We start from the raw sequence: 19268 nt of genomic DNA, 5'->3' as shown, positions 1-19268 counted from the left end.
TTACCAGCCACCAGGTAATGTTGGGGGGTTTGGATCCCAGAAGGAGGCACATTGCTTTCGTTGGGGGGGTCCAGTGGATTACTGTTGTACCTCAGCTCAAACTGACAATGTTTTAATCAGAGACACATATGTTCAAGGATGTAAACGCCTATCGGCAGGTCTGGTGAGTGCGACGGTCAGCCTGCCAGAGCACCAACAGGCACACTTTCAGTCATTCCAAAAACAACCAAATATGCCTTTTTTGGGGGCTTCAAAATGGGGGGAATGAATGCCCGAAACAGCGTGAGGCCTGTTGCCTACCTCATGGACATGGACCGATCAACACCGACAAGCTAGCATCCTTTCTGCCTCTGTAACATTTGCCTTGTCGTACCTGGACTTGGATAGGGCTTTATCCTCATGGAGTGATCTATTCACTAGGGACTATTGGCTGATGTGGTATCATCATCAATTTATCCTGCATTCCCGAATAAAGTGTACAAATTCAGGCATATTTGATATGAAGTGCTGGTGGTTTCTGGAATGACTCAATTAGAAACGCAATCATCAGTGTGCTCCTCTGGACCGGAAGGCAGTGTGCTGGTGTTCTTTTACTGCTTACAATGATGGACATGTGAAGCTCTCGAGGGCCACATAATATGGCAAGGTGCGCCGCATTCGGCCCCTGGGCCTTGAGTTTGACCATTGTGCTCTAAAAGAATTGTGCTGTTCCTTCGAGGCTATAGAAGGCTTTTGAGCTGTCCATCCAAGACTACTGAGAAGACTGGAGGCTCAGCTATGACTGGAGATACCTTCTAAAAAGACTACTGTCCATCTGGAGACCTATGAGAAGACTGCTACTCAGCTATGACTGGAGATACCTTCAAAAAACACTACTGTCCATCTGAAGGCTTATGAGAAGACTGTGCTACTCAGCTATGACTGGAGATATCTTCTAAAATGACTACTTTCCATCCGAAAGCCAGTGAGGAGACTATTCAGCTTTCATCAGGACTTCCAAGATTTAGGCTATTCTATCCATCCAAGACTGTAGACAACCTGTAAAAAGACTGTGCTGAACATCCAAGATCTTCATCCAAACATACTTTACAAAGACTGTTCTATTCATCCAGGATTAGGACTGTCACTGAGCTATTTCTCCAGGACTCCAGACAGTCTCTAATGTTAGTATGCATGATAGATTTTCGCTGATTGTTTATCTGGCGTATATACAGATATTTTCTGATATTGGTGGCCTCCTCTTTCGAGAATCACAGAGATGGAATCTCCTAAGCTAACTCTTACTGTGGTGCTATTGCAGTTCCTACAGAGGGCAACTTCCTACCACCCCTACTTCCTTTCTACTCCATAGGACAGAACATGGCACTAGGCATCGTTTTCTAGAATGCTAATGTTTTTCATAAAAAGATCTCTTTATTTAATTTTTTTAACTTCTCATTTTGCAATGTGTTACATTTTCTCCAATTTTTCGGTACAGTTGCTCTTTAACTTACACCGTCCATCGCCCTATTGCTAACGCCCCCGGTGCTTCGTGAATGTATCCGGTGCCTCTGCTGCCCATATTTTCCACTGAGCACTGCTATAGCTGCCATTAGTATTGTGGTCTATAAGCCCATATTTCCCACTCCCACCATACACAGTCAGTTCACCAATGTTACAATCTATGACAAATACCTGCACTCCGATGGCATGCGGGGAAGGTCTGACACGGAACAGGAAGACCAGTCCTGGCCACTCCGCGGGCCATGGCACTATCCAAGCTTTGCTGGCTTCGTACAGGAATTCCAGAACCTACGGGGGTGTGCGTCCCCCTCTCCGATCTCCCGGTATTTCCATTCCAGATCCGGGTGCCATCAGTCACAGCTGAGGGAATAGACAAGATACTGTTACACTAATAAAGCCAAACCAACCATAGCTATCATGTATTACTAAGGTCTGTCATATACGGCCTGGCCAAAAGTGCAAACCCAAGCATAGCTATCTCTAACCCATACATGGCTATCGGTCTGTCATATAGGGCCTGGCTAAAAGTGCAAACCCAAGCATAGCTATTGCTAAACCAACCATAGCTATCATGTATTACTAAGGTCTGTCATATACGGCCTGGCCAAAAGTGCAAACCCAAGCATAGCTATTGCTAAACCAACCATAGCTATCATGTGTTACTAAAGTCTGTCATATACGGCCTGGCCAAAAGTGCAAACCCAACCATAGCTATCACTAACCCATACATGGCTATCGGTCTGTCATATAGGGCCTGGCCAAAAGTGCAAACCCAAGCATAGCTATTGCTAAACCAACCATAGCTATCATGTGTTACTAAAGTATGTCATATACGGCCTGGCCAAAAGTGTAAACCCAAGCATAGCTATCACTAACCCATACATGGCGATCGGTCTGTCATATAGGGCCTGGCCAAAAGTGCAAACCCAAGCATAGCTATTGCTAAACCAACCATAGCTATCATGTATTACTAAGGTCTGTCATATACGGCCTGGCCAAAAGTGCAAACCCAACCATAGTTATCAGTAACCCATACATGGCTATCGGTCTGTCATATACGGCCTGGCCAAAAGTGCAAACCCAACCATAGCTATCACTAACCCATACATGGCTATCGGTCTGTCATACAGGGCCTGGCCAAAAGTGCAAACCCAAGCATAGCTATTGCTAAACCAACCATAGCTATCATGTGTTACTAAGGTCTGTCATATACGGCCTGGCCAAAAGTGCTAAACCAACCATAGCTATCATGTATTACTAAGGTCTGTCTTATATGGCCTGGCCAAAAGTGTTAACCCAACCATAGCTATTGCTAAACCAACCATAGCTTTCCAAACACTAACCCACCATAGCTTTCATGTATTACTAAAGTCTGTTATATACAGCTTGGCCAAAAGCAAGCAACACTTTTCTGTATTCCATGCACTCATTGGATCATGTTGCCATTCACTACAAGGCGTTACATTTTGGATGGTTCAGTGGCTTCCCATGTTGAACCCACCCTTGCTGGCCAGAATCCTCTTGTTTATCGCAGCCGTGCTCCCATCTATGAGTATAGCAGTATTGCGCCAGTGCAGCTCCCACCTGTGCAGTAGTCAGAGCCGGTTCTAGTAACAATGGGACCCCTGGGCAAAACTAACCCCGAGGGCCCCCAATAGACATCCCCCAATCAAAAATCAGCAGTAGGGACCCTTTGTTGCAGTCAAATTTCCACCTAAGGACCCTGAGGCAGGGGCTGACAGCATCTGGCTCACCCAATGACTCTGCAGGGGCACCGGGAAACAACAGTTAAGTTGGGGGAGACACCTTTGGGGTCCCCTACAGGCTCTGGGGCCCTAGGGCAATTGCCCCCTTTTCCTCTATGGTAGCGCCGGCCCTGGCAGTAATACAAAGTTGCTGGCACATGGAGTAAAAAGCTGTGCATGAATGGCATTGTGCTGTTATGCAGACGTGGACTCACGCAGGCGCAGTACGGCCACACTTTGACATGGATGAGAGTGTGATCACGAGAACATCATTGACAAGCTCTTGTTGATTAAGTTCCGAGGTCGGTGGGCTCCAGGGAATGGGGAACATCTCGGAACTACCCAGATGCACTACTATACATAAGGTAGAGCCGTGGCAGAAGAGTGTTATACATTACCTCCTTCCAGCGGAAGGACGGGTCTTCTTTACTCCTTTTCACCATGTGCCTTCAGTCCCTGCATGGCATGTGACAGGGAGGGAATCTGCATGGTGATTTTCTGCATGGCACTGTCTGCTGGCTCTTTCTTTCGTCCTGTGTCTTCTCGTCCATGTCTCTCTATTTGTCCCATGACATATTGTACAGGCCACCAGGACATGTACCTTACATGGCCACTAGAGGCTGCAAGTGTTTGGACTTTAGTGTTTATAACGTGACAACAGTGCAGGATCGTCCCTCAGGCAAACCAGACAGGTGTTCGGGACCTAGTGGGTGTCAAGGGGCCCACCCTCCACCTTCTCTGACCTCTCTCCACATCAGCTTACCAAACAAACCATAAGGGGGCCCCATAACATCTCAATTCATCTCTGCGTGACACAGTCTCCCCGGGAGAGAAGAGACAGGGAGAAGCACCCGGCAGTGGAGAGAAGAGATAGGGAGGAGCACCTGGCAGTGGAGAGAAGAGACAGGGAGGAGCACCCGGCAGTGGAGAGAAGAGATAGGGAGGAGCACCTGGCAGTGGAGAGAAGAGACAGGGAGGAGCACCCGGCAGTGGAGAGAAGAGATAGGGAGGAGCACCTGGCAGTGGAGAGAAGAGACAGGGAGGAGCACCCAGCAGTGGAGAGAAGAGATAGGGAGGAGCACCTGGCAGTGGAGAGAAGAGTCAGGGAGGAGCACCCGGCAGTGGAAAGAAGATATGGAGGAGCACCCGGTAGAGAGATGAGACAGGGAGGAGCACCTGGAAGGGGAGAGAAGAGACAGGGAGGAGCACCCGACAGTAGAGAGAAGAGACAGGGAGGAGCACCCAGCATCGGAGAGAAGAGACAGGGAGGAGCACCCGACAGTAAAGAGAAGAGACAGGGAGGAGCACCCGGCAGTGGAGAGAAGAGACAGGGAGGAGCACCCGGCAGTGGAGAGAAGAGACAGGGAGGAGCACCCGGCAGTGGAGAGAAGACAGGGAGGAGCACCCGGCAGTGGAGAGAAGAGACAGGGAGGAGCACCCGGTAGTGGAGAGAAGAGACAGGGAGGAGCACCCGGTAGTGGAGAGAAGAGACAGGGAGGAGCACCCAGCAGTGGAGAGAAGAGACAGGGAGGAGCACCCGGCAGTGGATGAGAAGAGACAGGGAGGAGCACCCGGCAGTGGAGAGAAGAGACAGGGAGGAGCACCCGGCAGTAGAGAGAAGAGAAAGGGAGGAGCACCCGGCAGTGGAGAGAAGAGACAGGGAGGAGCACCCGACAGTGGATGAGAAGAGACAGGGAGGAGCACCCGGCAGTGGAGAGAAGAGACAGGGAGGAGCACCCGGCAGTAGAGAGAAGAGACAGGGAGGAGCACCCGGCAGTGGAGAGAAGAGACAGGGAGGAGCACCCGGCAGTGGAGAGAAGACATGGGAGGAGCACCCGACAGTAGAGAGAAGAGACAGGGAGGAGCACCCGGCAGTGGAGAGAAGACATGGGAGGAGCACCCAGCAGTGGAGAGAAGAGACAGGGAGGAGCACCCGGCAGTGGAGAGAAGACATGGGAGAAAGAGCTGGTGGACAGGTGAGGGTAAGCTTTGCCACTAGTGATGTGCCCCAAACCCGACGGCAATCGAGTGAAATCTTACATCTGGCACGATCGACTCAATCGATCAATTCAATCTGAAAATTGATCGTTGGGGAATGGTTACCAGCATGAATTTCTAGCATTTCTCATCACCCTGATATTCCTGAGAAAAATCGACCACTGTATCTCCACCTTAAATGACAACTGAAGTAAGAAGACTATGTAGGCTGCCATATTTGTTTTCTTTTAAGAAGTTCCAGTTGCCTGGCATCCCTGCTGATTTATTTGACTGCAGTAGTGTCTGAATAACATCAGATCTGACAATAATGTCAGAAACACCTGATCTGCTGCATGCCTGTTCAGGGTCTAGGGCTAAAAGTATTAGAGGCAGCGGATCAGCAGGACAGCCGGGCAACTGGTATTGTTTAAAAGGAAATAAATATGGCAGCCTCCATATCCCTCTCATAACAGTGGGCCTACAATGCTGTTAACCAGGGCTGGATTTACCATAAGGCACTGTAAGCATGTGCCTACAGGCGCCTGATAATGGAAAGGCGGCTTACTCCCCACTCCTAGTGCCTCCCTCCCCCCTTCCCTATACACGTGTCCCGAGCAGAGCGTAAATTAAAGGTTACTCATCCAGCTCTCAGCATTCCACTGATGAGATCTCCCTTAAGTCGTGGGCACCAATAGCTACTTAATACTGAGGTTACCTCTGGCTGCCTAATGCTAAGGAACACCTGTAACTATGACGAGTAAGAGAGAAGTAACAGCTGGGTCAGCCAGCACACTTGCGTTACGGTTTAGCAGGGTTTGTAGGAAGGCGAGGTCTAGGGTGCCGGGACATCTGTACCTATAGTCTCCAGTGATGTAAATCCAGGTATGCTGTTAACTATTCCTTTATCATCAGGCATGAAATGAAGCTGCTACCGCAATGACATGTATTGACTTACGCTCTCCAAGCTGGCTCCTGCGTCCACATGACATCCTACGTTGTAACTCCCACACTGATCCAGCCCTATCGTCCTCCATTTGCCCTGTTCCACTTCCACGAGGTTCTGAGGCTTGGACAATGGGTGTTCTTGAGCCCTTTATGCTGTTCTCATATGCTGGTGGTCTCTTGCTCGCCGGGTAAGTCCAGACAGGAGGAGAAGCCTGCTCCCCTTGTACCTGGTGGAGGTGTGCTGAAGGAGGCCGACTGGGGATGGGTGTCCCTGCTGTTGATCGAGACGTGGGGCAGATGAGTCCAGACAAGACAGAGATCTCCCTCTCGGTCTTTTCTTCCATCTGTGAGGCTGGTAAGAGAGAATGTGTCACCTTGACAGAAGAATACACCATGGTGTAGGAAAGGGCTTTATCCCTGGCGTGTCCATGAGGAATAGGCAACATTGAACCCCCTTTTTCCTGTGAGCAAGTTGACCCTCTTGGCGTTTCAGACTCTGGCCTACGCTGTATGGAGGTTTGAGGTGGCAGTGGAGTTGAGTGGCTGCGAGCACGGCCAGACGGAGGCAGATGTACAGAAGCCGATGACGATATGGAAGGCACCTCTTTGTGGGGCACCGGCAGCTTGGATGACACAGGTTGTGAAGGCTTTGTGGCTTTTTGGCCTTTGCCGGAAGGTTCACCCAGAAGAGCTGGTCGATGCGGTAGGAGGTTTGGAAAAGGTGGAGGAATGTCAACTTCAGGAGTCCTTGGCGGTGGAGGTCGGCGACGCTGAGGGTGACGGGGAATGGATGGATGCTCCTCATGGACTGGGTATTTCATTTCCTCATATATAGCCTCTTCTTCACCATCTGATTCTTCCTCTGGTGGAGCTGGAGTGGGAGGCGGTGGAGGTCTCCGAGAGACATTGCCAACCATCTCGATGTATACAGGTTCTTCTGGGGAAGGGGAAGAGGCGCGAGTGTTGGGGCTGAGGATAGCAGATGAGGAGGCTGGGCGATTGGCATAGGCCTCGTCAAATGAGGCAGAAAGATGCGTATGCGGGCTGCGCTGAGGCTTCTGCGGGGGCAGCCGGCGAGAGTCAGAGGCACTTTTAAGGGAACCTATGAAAAAGTAAAAAATAACCTTCATTAGGTAGAGAATATCACTTATTTTTTCAACTAAATTTTTTATCAAACAGAAAACAAAGAAATATGAAGAAAGTCCAACAGAGGCCACAGGTGGGGCATAACTAGAGTGGCGCAGACACTACAATGGCAGGGGGGCCCCAGAGCTTTGGGAGGCCCCAACTACTAAAATTTCCTTCCTCCGATAGAGGGGACTATAGTTCAGATTAGGTGTTTGTGGCTAAACTTGTTATGGGTGAGAAGATCATGAAGGCCACACTTGTTTTCTGACCCTTGTGAGATGGGCCCCAAGACCATGAAGGGCACCAAAGGGAGGCAAGGGAAGGGGTGTGAGCATTGTGGGGGGTTTCGCTGGGGGGCCCCATGTAGTTACGCCATTGGCAACAGGTGAATAAAACTGGGCGTTCATAAAAACAGCCATTAGTCAATGCAACAAGTCACTTTTCTTTATAACATACTTTACTAGTAGCTTATAGAAACTCAGCCTTAACAAACCTTCATGAATGAAAGAAAAATAAATACAACATTTTAAGAGAAGTTGTCAACACAGATGCACTGCAATTATCCAAACAGCCATGCAGTCAGGCCACCCACTCTAAATTCCAACTTACTGAGCCAAACGTCCTGGGGTCTACCAACCAGCATTTAACTAGGAGCGAAACTGGGGGAAGGGAGACACTTCGCAGTAGTGTATCTAGAGGGGTGTAGACATGGCTTATGCCATGGGTGCCTCAGCACCATGTGCGCCATGCCCTGCCCTGTGCTGCGCCATCATGCTTGCCCCTGTGCTGCGCCGTCATGCTTGCCCCTGTGCTGCGCCGTCATGCTTGCCCCTGTGCTGCGCAGTCATGCCTGCTCCTGTGCTGCACCACCATGCCTGCCCCTATGCTGCACTACCATGCCTGCCCTGTGCTGTGCCTCCATTACTGCTCCTGTTGTGCTGCACCACCATGCCTGTCCATGTGCTGCATCTCTATGCCTGTCCCGTGCTGTGCCTCCATGCCTGCCCCTGTGCTGTGCCTCCATGCCTGCCCCTGTGCTGTGCCTCCATGCCTGCCCCTGTGCTGTGCCTCCATGCCTGCTCCTGTGCTGCACCACCATGCCTGCCCTGTGCTGCACCACCATGCCTGCCCTGTGCTGCACCACCATGCCTGCCCCTGTGCTGCGCTGTCATGCCTGCCTCTGTTCTGCACCGTCATGCTTGCCTCTGTGCTGCGCTGCCATGCCTACCCCTGTGCTGCGCCGTAATTCCTGCCCCTGTGCTGCACCATCATGCCTGCCCCTGTGCTGCACCATCATGTTTGCCCCTGTGCTGCGCCGTAATTCCTGCCCCTGTGCTGCACCATCATGCCTGCCCCATGTGCTGCGCCATCATGCCTGCCCCATGTGCTGCGCCATCATGCCTGCCCCTGTGCTGCGCCATCATGCCTGCCCCATGTGCTGCACCGCCATGCCTGCCCCTGTGCTGCCATGTCATGCCTGCCCCTGTGCTGCACCATCATGCCTGCCCCTGTGCTGTACCGCCATGCCTGTCCCCGTGCTGTACTGCCATGCCTGCCCCTGTGCTGCCATGTCATGCCTGCCCCTGTGCTGCATTGTTATGCTTTCCCCTGTGCTGCGCCATCATGCCTGCTCCTGTGCTGCGCCGTCATGCCTGCCCCTGTGCTCTGCCTCCATGCCTGCTCCTGTGCTGTGCCTCCATGCCTGCTCCTGTGCTGCACCACCATGCCTGCCCTGTGCTGTGCCTCCATTACTGCCCCTGTGCTGTGCCGTCATGCCTGCCTCTGTTCTGCACCGTCATGCTTGCCTCTGTGCTGCGCTGCCATGCCTACCCCTGTGCTGCGCTGCCATGCCTACCCCTGTGCTGCGCTGTCATGCCTGCCCCTGTGCTGCGCTGCCATGCCTACCCCTGTGCTGCGCTGTCATGCCTGCCCCTGTGCTGGGCAGTCATGCCTGCCCCTGTTCTGTGCCGTAATTCCTACCCCTGTGCTGCACCATCATGCCTGCCCCTGTGCTGCGCCATCATGCCTGCCCCTGTGCTGCGCCATCATGCCTGCCCCATGTGCTGCGCCATCATGCCTGCCCCATGTGCTGCGCCGTCATGCCTGCCCCTGTGCTGCACCGTCATGCCTGCCCCTGTGCTGTGCTGTCATGCCTGCCCCTGTGCTGCGCCATCATGCCTGCCCCATGTGCTGCCCCGTCATGCCTGCCCCTGTGCTGCGCCGTCATGCCTGCCCCTGTGCTGCACCATCATGCCTGCCCCTGTGCTGTACCGCCATGCCTGTCCCCGTGCTGTACTGCCATGCCTGCCTCTCTGCTGCCCCGTCATGCCTGCCCCTGTGCTGCCCCGTCATGCCTGCCCCTGTGCTGCCCTGCCATGCCTGCCCCTGTGCTGCCCCGTCATGCCTGCCCCTCTGCTGCCCCGTCATGCCTGCCCCTGTGCTGCCCTGCCATGCCTGCCCCTGTGCTGCCCCGTCATGCCTGCCCCTCTGCTGCCCCGCCATGCCTGCCCCTGTGCTGCCCCGTCATGCCTGCCCCTGTGCTGCCCCGTCATGCCTGCCCCTGTGCTGCCCTGCCATGCCTGCCCCTGTGCTGCCCTGCCATGCCTGCCCCTGTGCTGCCCTGCCATGCCTGCCCCTGTGCTGCCCTGCCATGCCTGCCCCTGTACTGTGCCTCCATGCCTGCCCCTGTGCTGCCCTGCCATGCCTGCCCCTGTGCTGCCCCGTCATGCCTGCCCCTGTGCTGCCCTGCCATGCCTGCCCCTGTGCTGCCCTGCCATGCCTGCCCCTGTGCTGCGCTGCCATGCCTGCCCCTGTGCTGCCCCGCCATGCCTGCCCCTGTGCTCCCCCGTCATGCCTGCCCCTGTGCTGCCCCGTCATGCCTGCCCCTGTGCTGCCCTGCCATGCCTGCCCCTGTGCTGCCCTGCCATGCCGGCCCCTGTGCTGCCCTGCCATGCCTGCCCCTGTGCTGTGCCTCCATGCCTGCCCCTGTGCTGCCCTGCCATGCCTGCCCCTGTGCTGCCCCGTCATGCCTGCCCCTGTGCTGCCCTGCCATGCCTGCCCCTGTGCTGCCCTGCCATGCCTGCCCCTGTGCTGTGCCTCCATGCCTGCCCCTGTGCTGCCCGCCATGCCTGCCCCTGTGCTGCCCCGTCATGCCTGCCCCTGTGCTGCCCTGCCATGCCTGCCCCTGTGCTGCCCTGCCATGCCTGCCCCTGTGCTGCGCTGCCATGCCTGCCCCTGTGCTGCCCTGCCATGCCTGCCCCTGTGCTGCCCCGTCATGCCTGCCCCTGTGCTGCCCCGTCATGCCTGCCCCTGTGCTGCCCTGCCATGCCTGCCCCTGTGCAGCCCTGCCATGCCTGCCCCTGTGCTGCCCTGCCATGCCTGCCCCTGTGCTGTGCCTCCATGCCTGCCCCTGTGCTGCCCTGCCATGCCTGCCCCTGTGCTGCCCCGTCATGCCTGCCCCTGTGCTGCCCCGTCATGCCTGCCCCTCTGCTGCCCCGTCATGCCTGCCCCTGTGCTGCCCTGCCATGCCTGCCCCTGTGCTGCCCCGTCATGCCTGCCCCTCTGCTGCCCCGTCATGCCTGCCCCTGTGCTGCCCCGTCATGCCTGCCCCTGTGCTGCCCCGTCATGCCTGCCCCTGTGCTGCCCTGCCATGCCTGCCCCTGTGCAGCCCTGCCATGCCTGCCCCTGTGCTGCCCTGCCATGCCTGCCCCTCTGCTGCCCCGTCATGCCTGCCCCTGTGCTGCCCCGCCATGCCTGCCCCTGTGCTGCCCCGTCATGCCTGCCCCTGTGCTGCCCCGTCATGCCTGCCCCTGTGCTGCCCTGCCATGCCTGCCCCTGTGCTGCCATGCCTGCCCCTGTGCTGCCCTGCCATGCCTGCCCCTGTGCTGCCCTGCCATGCCTGCCCCTGTGCTGCCCTGCCATGCCTGCCCCTGTGCTGCCCTGCCATGCCTGCCCCTGTGCTGCCCCGTCATGCCTGCCCCTGTGCTGCCCCGTCATGCCTGCCCCTCTGCTGCCCTGCCATGCCTGCCCCTGTGCTGCCCCGCCATGCCTGCCCCTGTGCTGCCCCGTCATGCCTGCCCCTGTGCTGCCCCGTCATGCCTGCCCCTCTGCTGCCCTGCCATGCCTGCCCCTGTGCTGCCCTGCCATGCCTGCCCCTGTGCTGCCCTGCCATGCCTGCCCCTGTGCTGCCCTGCCATGCCTGCCCCTGTGCTGCCCTGCCATGCCTGCCCCTGTGCTGCCCCGTCATGCCTGCCCCTGTGCTGCCCCGTCATGCCTGCCCCTCTGCTGCCCCGTCATGCCTGCCACTGTGCTGCCCTGCCATGCCTGCCCCTGTGCTGCCCTGCCATGCCTGCCCCTGTGCTGCCCTGCCATGCCTGCCCCTGTGCTGCACTGCCATGCCTGCCCCTGTGCTGCCCTGCCATGCCTGCCCCTCATGCCTGCCCCTGTGCTGCCCCGCCATGCCTGCCCCTGTGCTGCCCTGCCATGCCTGCCCCTGTGCTGCCCTGCCATGCCTGCCCCTGTGCTGCCCTGCCATGCCTGCCCCTGTGCTGCCCTGCCATGCCTGCCCCTGTGCTGCCCTGCCATGCCTGCCCCTGTGCTGCCCCGCCATACCTGCCCCTGTGCTGCCCCGTCATGCCTGCCCCTGTGCTGCCCTGCCATGCCTGCCCCTGTGCTGCCCTGCCATGCCTGCCCCTGTGCTGCCCTGCCATGCCTGCCCCTGTGCTGCCCTGCCATACCTGCCCCTGTGCTGCCCCGTCATGCTTGCCCCTGTGCTGCCCTGCCATACCTGCCCCTGTGCTGCCCTGCCATGCCTGCCCCTGCGATGAAGTGGGTCATTTTCTTGCTGAATCACTCCTTTACTTCATTCACTCCCAAAAGTTAATTTCAACAGTAATAAAACAATAATAAAAATGTGTGGGGATCCAGGCAGGGGTGTAACTACAAATAGAGATGGGCCGAACCTCCGATTTTCAGTTCGCGAACCCCGTTCGCGAACTTCCGCGGAAGGTTCGGTTCGCGGAAAAGTTTGCGAACCGCAATAGACTTCAATGGGGAGGCGAACTTGTAAAACTAAAAACACTTATGCTGGCCAGAAAAGTGATGGAAAACATGTTTCAAGGGGTCTAACACCTTGAGGGGGGGGATGGCGGAGTGGGATACACGCCAAAAGTCCCCAGGAAAAAAATCCAGGATTTGCCGCAAAGCAGCGTTTATAGGGCAGAAATCACATTGAATGCTCAATTGCAGGCCTAACGTGCTTTAAAACATCTTGCATGTGTATACATCAATCAGGGAGGGTAATTAGTGTACTGCTGCACACTGACACACCAAACTCACTGTGTAATGCACCGCAAACAGCTGTCTGTCAGGGTTGCTCGTAAACTACGCCAGCGCGAATCTACGCATCGTAGTACGCAACTACGCATCGTAGTTCGTAGGCGAAGTTTAAGAACTACACTTACGCATTTCCGCGTAGTCGTAGTCCCGCTATGCGTAGCTTCGTCCGCTACGCGTAGTTGACGTATGTATTGCGAAGTCAACTACGCGTGCGGTAACTGCATTGATATGGGTCATTGCGCATGCGCAGAAATTTTATTGCCCTTTGTACGCATACAATTTCGCATTGGATGTTGGAATGTATGCTTAAATTAGTTTGTGTATGCGCATAGTTAGCAGATTATTGCGGAATTTTTTCCGCATAAGGGCATAAGCGGTCACATCAACTACGCTACGCAATACGTGAAGCTTGCGTATTTTAATGCGTAGTCTACGGTATGCTAACGTAGCGAAGTGGCTGATTTCGGAGCCGTAGATTGCGAAGCGTATTTGCGTAAAAATACGCGTAGTTCCAGCGTAGCGAAGTTGGCTGCCTACGACCATCCCTGCTGTCTGTGTTGTGACGGCCGTGGTGGACTACTGCGCAGTGCGCACCATGGCGAGATTGCTCTTCCTCACTCAGTGATGTCTGGTTAGGTAATGTCTGTCTGCCTTGTCAACTTTCGATGGTTCTTTCTCTACCATTGTTAAAGCTTACATCTATTTTTTTTAATTTACTTTTTCTGCTGGTTCTACAGTACCTTCAACGAGAATCTATTAAGAAGGGCAAGTCTGCCATTGTGACCAAGGGTAATGGCGGGGGAACCCTTCCTGGTGTGATTCCGGTCTGGAGTTGTAGCCTAACAAATGGCTGGCTACCACCACACATCCAGGCAAGGAGGGCAGCAGGCATGCCCGCCCCGAGGTAGTGACCAAGAATAACAATACAGGACTCGGGAGGACCTGCTGTTTTTGAAATGAATTCACTGTTATGGCGGATAAAGATGATACCACTTGCCTTTCACGAGAATCAGTTATGGAGGGCAAGTCTGCCATCCATTCAAGTGCAAGGTATGCACTGACTGCCAGGTATAATACAATGTGCAGTCACAGATGCAGTGAAAGGTATGCAGTGACTGCAAACAGCCGTTTGTGTAGTGACGGCCGTGCTGGACTGGTGCGCACCATGACGAGAGTGCAGGTGATGGTGGCTTTCCAGCCCATATGGTCGCCCGGCTGATGTAGCTGAATGACGCTACAGTGACTGTCCAGCTGATCAAATTTGTTCGGACCACAATGAAACAATGACCTTATTATCTTTGGTGTGCCACTACCACCCGAGAAACTCATATATCCAGCGGTCATTGCTTCATTGTGATACACAAGCCCCTTCACCGCAGCAAGGTAATGATCACGAAGGGGGATGGGCACATGTACATGCCTTTTGTTTTTTTGTTGCAGCCGCCCGCAGTGCAGCCAGAAAAATTAGGCAGGCATGTACACGCACCAGAAAAATTAGTATAGCGGAAAAATTCAGGAATCCGCCTAGAGTCCTGGACCCTGTTGGTGGTGGCGGAGAAGGCAAGCGGCCTGCAGGCAGAGATGCTGTGTGGGGAGCGACTTATTCTTGGGGCAGGTAGGCGCACGGCGTGCAGGCAGAGATGCTGTGTGTGGGGACTGACTTAGTCTTTGGTCGGGCAGTAGCTCTCCGAGATCCATGCCTCATTCATTTTGATAAAGGTGAGGTACTGAACACTGTTGTGACTTAAGCTACTTCTCTTCTCGGTGACAATGCCTCCAGCTGCGCTGAAGGTCCTTTCTGACAGGACGCTTTCCGGCAGGGCAAGAGAGAAGTTGGATGGCAAATTGGGACAGCTCTGGCCACAGGTCAAGCCTGTGCAACCAGTAGTCCAAGGGTTCATTGTCGCTGCTTGCAGTGTCTACATCCACACTTAAGGCCAGGTAGTCGGCTACCTGCCGGTCCAGGCGTTGGTGGAGGGTGGACCCGGAAGGGCTACGGCGAGGCGTTGGACTAAAGAATGTCCGCATGTCCGACATCACCCCGAGATCGCTGGAGCGTCCTGTCCTTGCCTGCGTGGACTTGGGAGGAGGAGGATTACTGCCAGTGGTACCTTTATTGCGTTGTACTGTCACATCACCCTTAAACGCATTGTAAAGCATCATTGCCAGCTTGTTCTGCAAGTGCTGCATCCTTTCCGCCTTGTGCTGAGTTGTTATATATTGTTGGTATGCGTTGTTGCGTAGTTTTTGACACATACGTGTGGTTGCTATGGTTACGTAGTGCCGATACGTGTCATACCTACGTAGTCGCGTTTTTAATGCGTACATACGTCTTTTTGATGCGTCGCCTCTATGCGGACATGCGTCATTTAGATGCGGATTTTTTTGGCATGCACAGTTGCGTCATTTTTAAGCGTACGTCGGTATGTTTACATCGCCGCATTGTGTGACGCGTACTTCCTGTTCCAACGGCGCGTTGTTTGACGCGTACATACGTCATTTTCATGCGTCTTTGGCGTTTTGTTTACCCTAGTATAATGTCACTTTTTGGGATATTATATGGACAATCAGCTCTTGCCATCAGTGCGGTTTGGTAGATCTTCTACCATTACATCCATGAGGTATGCCTGATCATTATTAGTATTATCTTTCAGCCTTGATTTAATGTAATTTTATAAATGTTTAGATCTGTTTTGGATCCACCAATGGGGGTGTTGGAGGTGTGACTAGACATGCAAATAGGCTGTGTCCCATCAGGTCCTCTAATTAGTATACAGTATGATCAGTGATTGGTTGTATTTGTGTATATTTGAATGTGTTTTTATGTCATTTTAGAACTAGGCAGCATGATGATGGGCAGGGGCCCGAAACAGTGGACTGTCCTGCCTTATAGTTCTTTTTAAAATGTTGTATGTTTTCAGCCTGATAAACAGAACAAGCTTCTTTTGAAGGTTGTGCGGATAATCTTTTTACCTTGTTACTATTTAAGTCCCATGGTGTCTGGGACTATTTGATCTGCACACCTGACCATCTGGGATTGATGGATGCCAAGTGAGTGCGACTCCATACTAAACAATTGTGTGGAGTTGGTAACAGGTCTGCCACTTTGTGCCTGTACCGAGGGTCTAGTAGCGTGGCCACCCAGTACAGGTCATTCCCCTTGAGTTTTTTGATACGGGGGTCCCTCAACAGGCTGGACAACATGAAAGAGGCCATCTGCACTAAGCTGGATCCAGACGTACTCTCCATCTCCTCTTGTTCTTCCTCAGTGACGTCACGCAACTCTTCTTCCTCCCCCCAGCCACGAACAATACCACGGGAACGTGGAGCAGCACAAGCCCCCTTTGACGGCTGCTGCGGTTGTTCTTCTGCAGACGCCTCTTCCTCCTCCACAGAAACACCTTCCTCATCCTCATCCTCATACTGACTCCTCTCCTTCCCCACACGACTCCTCTTCTTCCTCCTCCTCCCCCCTCTGTGCTGACGCAGGTGTCGAGGAAATATCTGGTTCAGATGAAAATCGCTCCCATGACTCCTCCTGCCATAACTGTTCCTGTTCACGCTCCTCCACCACTCTACGCACAGCACGCTCCAGGAAGTAAGCATAGGGGATCAAGTCGCTGATGGTGCCTTCAGCGCGACTCACCAGGTTGGTCACCTCCTCAAAGGGCTCCATGACCCTGCATGCATTTCGCATCAGTGTCCAGTTGTTGGGCCACAACATCCCCATCCTCCCAGATTGTGTCCTTGTACTGTAATGACACAGGTACTGGGTGACGGCTTTCTCCTGGTCTAGCAGGCGAGAGAACATGAGCAGGGTGGAATTCCAGCGAGTCGGGCTATCGCAAATCAGGCGTCTCACCGGCAACTTGTTTCTCCACTGAATGTCCGCAAAGTGTGCCATGGCCGTGTAAGACCGCCTGAAATGCCCACACAACTTCCTGGCCTGCTTCAGGACGCCCTCTAAGCCTGGGTAGTTTGACACAAATCTTTGCACGACCAGATTCAGCACATGTGCCATGCAGGGTATGTGTGTCAGCTTTCCCAAATTCAAAGCAGAAATGAGATTGCTGCCATTGTCACACACCACGATGCTGATTTCCAGCTGGTGCAGGGTCAGCCATTGCTCCACCTCTTTGTTAAGAGCAGCCAGGAGAGCTGGTCCAGTGTGACTCTCCGCTTTGAGGCAAGACATGTCTAAAATGGCGTGACACCGTCGTACCTGGCATGCAGCGTAGGCTCTGGGGAGATGGGGCTGTGTAGCTGGAGAGGAGGAAAAGGCAGCACCACTAGAGTTGAACTGCCATGGAGAAGGAGGAGGAGGATGACAGCGAAGAGGATGTAGCTGGAGGAGAAGGAGAGGAGGTGGCAGGAGGCCTGCCTGCAAGCCGTGGAGGTGTCACAAGTTGATCCGCTGCGCAGCCACGTACTCCCTGCTTGCCATCGGTCACCAGGTTGACCCAATGGGCTGTGTACGTAATGTAGCGGCCCTGCCCGTGCTTGGCAGACCAGGCATCCGTGGTCAGGTGGACCCTTGACCCAACGCTCTTCGCAAGAGAAGACACCACTTGCCTCTCAACTTCACGGTACAGTTTGGGTATGGCCTTTCGTGAAAAATAAGTGCGGCCTGGTATCTTCCACTGCGGTGTCCCAATGGCCACAAATTTACGGAAAGCCTCTGACTCCACCAGCTTGTATGGTAATAGCTGGCAAGCTAATAGTTCTGCCACGCCAGCTGTAAGATGCCGGGCAAGAGGGTGACTGGCCGAAATTGGCTTCTTCCGCTCAAAGACTTCCTTCACGGACACCTGGCTACTGCTGTGGGCAAAGGAGCAGGAACCGCTCAAGGGCAGAGGAGGTGTGGAGGAGGGTGGCTGTGAAGGTGCAAGGGAGAAAGCGGCTGAAGATGATGCACCTGATGGAGGAAGAGAAGGAGGGTGGCTTGTCTTTTGGGTGCTGCTTTTCCTCAGGTGTTCTTCCCATTGCTGTTTGTGCCTTTTCTCCAGGTGCCTTCATAAGGCACTTGTCCCTACGTGAGTGTTGGCCTTTCCACGGCTCAATTTTTGGAGGCAGAGAGAACATATGGCTTTGCTCCGATCTGAGGTACACACGTTAAAAATTTTCCAAACCGCTGAGCCCCCCTGGGGTGATGGCACTATGGTGGCATCAGCAGCTGACCTTGAAGGGCATGTTAGCTGGCTGTCCATAGCTGGCGATACATGGAGCCAGACACTGCCCCCAGCTGTTTCTGAGGACGAACTCCCTCTGCTTCTTTCATGGACTCGTCTCCTCCTACTCCTCTCTGGCTCCCCCTCTGAACTGTCCCCCTGGTCATCTCCTCTATTGGGAACATACGTGGCATCCGTATAATCGTCATCATAATCCTCCTGCCCAGCTTCGCTTTCCTCAGACACCTCCACAACTGCACCAACATCAGGTGCTTCATCATCCCCCTCCTCACACGTTACGTCCATACTATCGCCACCTAACTCAGACGTATGAGGTGTTGTAACTTGCTTAGTGCCTTCATCTTCTTGTAGCATTATTGGCTGTGAATCAGTGATTTCCACACCAAATAACTCCTGCGAAGTGTCAAATGCAGCGGATGTGGTGCTTGTTGTAGCGCTGGTGGCTGCGGGAGATGAGGTGTTCTGTGTTAAATACTCAACCACGTCCTCACAATTTTGGGAAGTGATGGCACGTGCCTTCTTCTGAGCACTGTACTTTGGGCCAGGTCCGCACAAAATCACAACAACACGACCTCGCACAGACCTGCCGATGCCAGGTGGCCTTCCTCTGGGTCTGCCTCTACCTCTTCCTCTACCTGGTTTGTCCAATTTGTCCATCTCGGGGGGATGGTAGGTATATGCAGTGAGGTTGGGTTCACTTAACACAAAGGTAGTTATATGCAGGGAGGTGAGTTCACTGAACACAAAGGTAGTTAGATGCAGTGAGGTAGGTTCACTGAACACAAAAGGTAGTTAGATGCAGTCAGGTGAGTTCACTCAACACAAAGGTAGTTAGATGCAGTGAGGTGGGTTCACTAAACACAAAAGGTAGTTAGATGCAGTCAGGTGAGTTCACTGAACACAAAGGTAGTTATATGCAGTGAGGTGGGTTCACTGAACACAAAAGGTAGTTAGATGCAGTCAGGTGAGTTCACTCAACACAACAGGTACTAGTAGTAGGTAAATGCAGTACATGGTAGTACAATCTGCAGCTCCCTGTCACACACACAGGTAGTCACTGAATGTGCTGCTGCTGGCAGGGCTGCTGGCAGTGGCACACACACAGTATGAATTAGCAATGCTGTCTAAGCAACACAAGTGTCACTTTGACACACAGGAAAAAAAATGATCACAACAACAGGATTAGCTCTGAAAAGAGCTGTTGAATGAGGGGTGCTATTTAAGCAATAACATTCAGCCAGGAGCAAGCTAACAAGCCAAGAGCCTGACTAATCTGTCCCTAGAAGAACAAGTCTGCAGCAGCTCGCCCTAGTCTGTCTAATAGCAGGCACACGAGTGAGTGTAATGGCCAGCGAGCCTGCCTTATATAAGGGGGGGGGGGAGTGGCTCCAGGGCTGAGTGTAGCCTGATTGGCTACAATGTGCCTGCTGACTGTGATGTAGAG

General features: G+C 53.8%; 1 protein-coding gene across 4 annotated transcripts in view; it reads right to left on the bottom strand.

The window, feature by feature from the left end:
- The window catches only part of NYAP1 (neuronal tyrosine phosphorylated phosphoinositide-3-kinase adaptor 1), a 218979-nt gene that overhangs the window by 14323 nt on the left and 185388 nt on the right, over nt 1–19268 (bottom strand). For all 4 annotated transcript variants that reach the window (XM_068273880.1, XM_068273879.1, XM_068273882.1 and 1 more), the window contains 2 exons: nt 6181–7272; nt 1675–1863 (listed from right to left, as the gene is read on the bottom strand). In XM_068273880.1, the coding sequence (XP_068129981.1) occupies nt 1675–1863; nt 6181–7272 (1281 nt within the window). The remainder of the gene's footprint in view (nt 1–1674; nt 1864–6180; nt 7273–19268) is intronic.

This window comes from Hyperolius riggenbachi, chromosome 3, assembly GCF_040937935.1.
Source record: "Hyperolius riggenbachi isolate aHypRig1 chromosome 3, aHypRig1.pri, whole genome shotgun sequence".
Taxonomy (NCBI): Eukaryota; Metazoa; Chordata; class Amphibia; order Anura; family Hyperoliidae; genus Hyperolius; species Hyperolius riggenbachi.
This window is presented reverse-complemented; position numbering and strand designations above follow the sequence as displayed.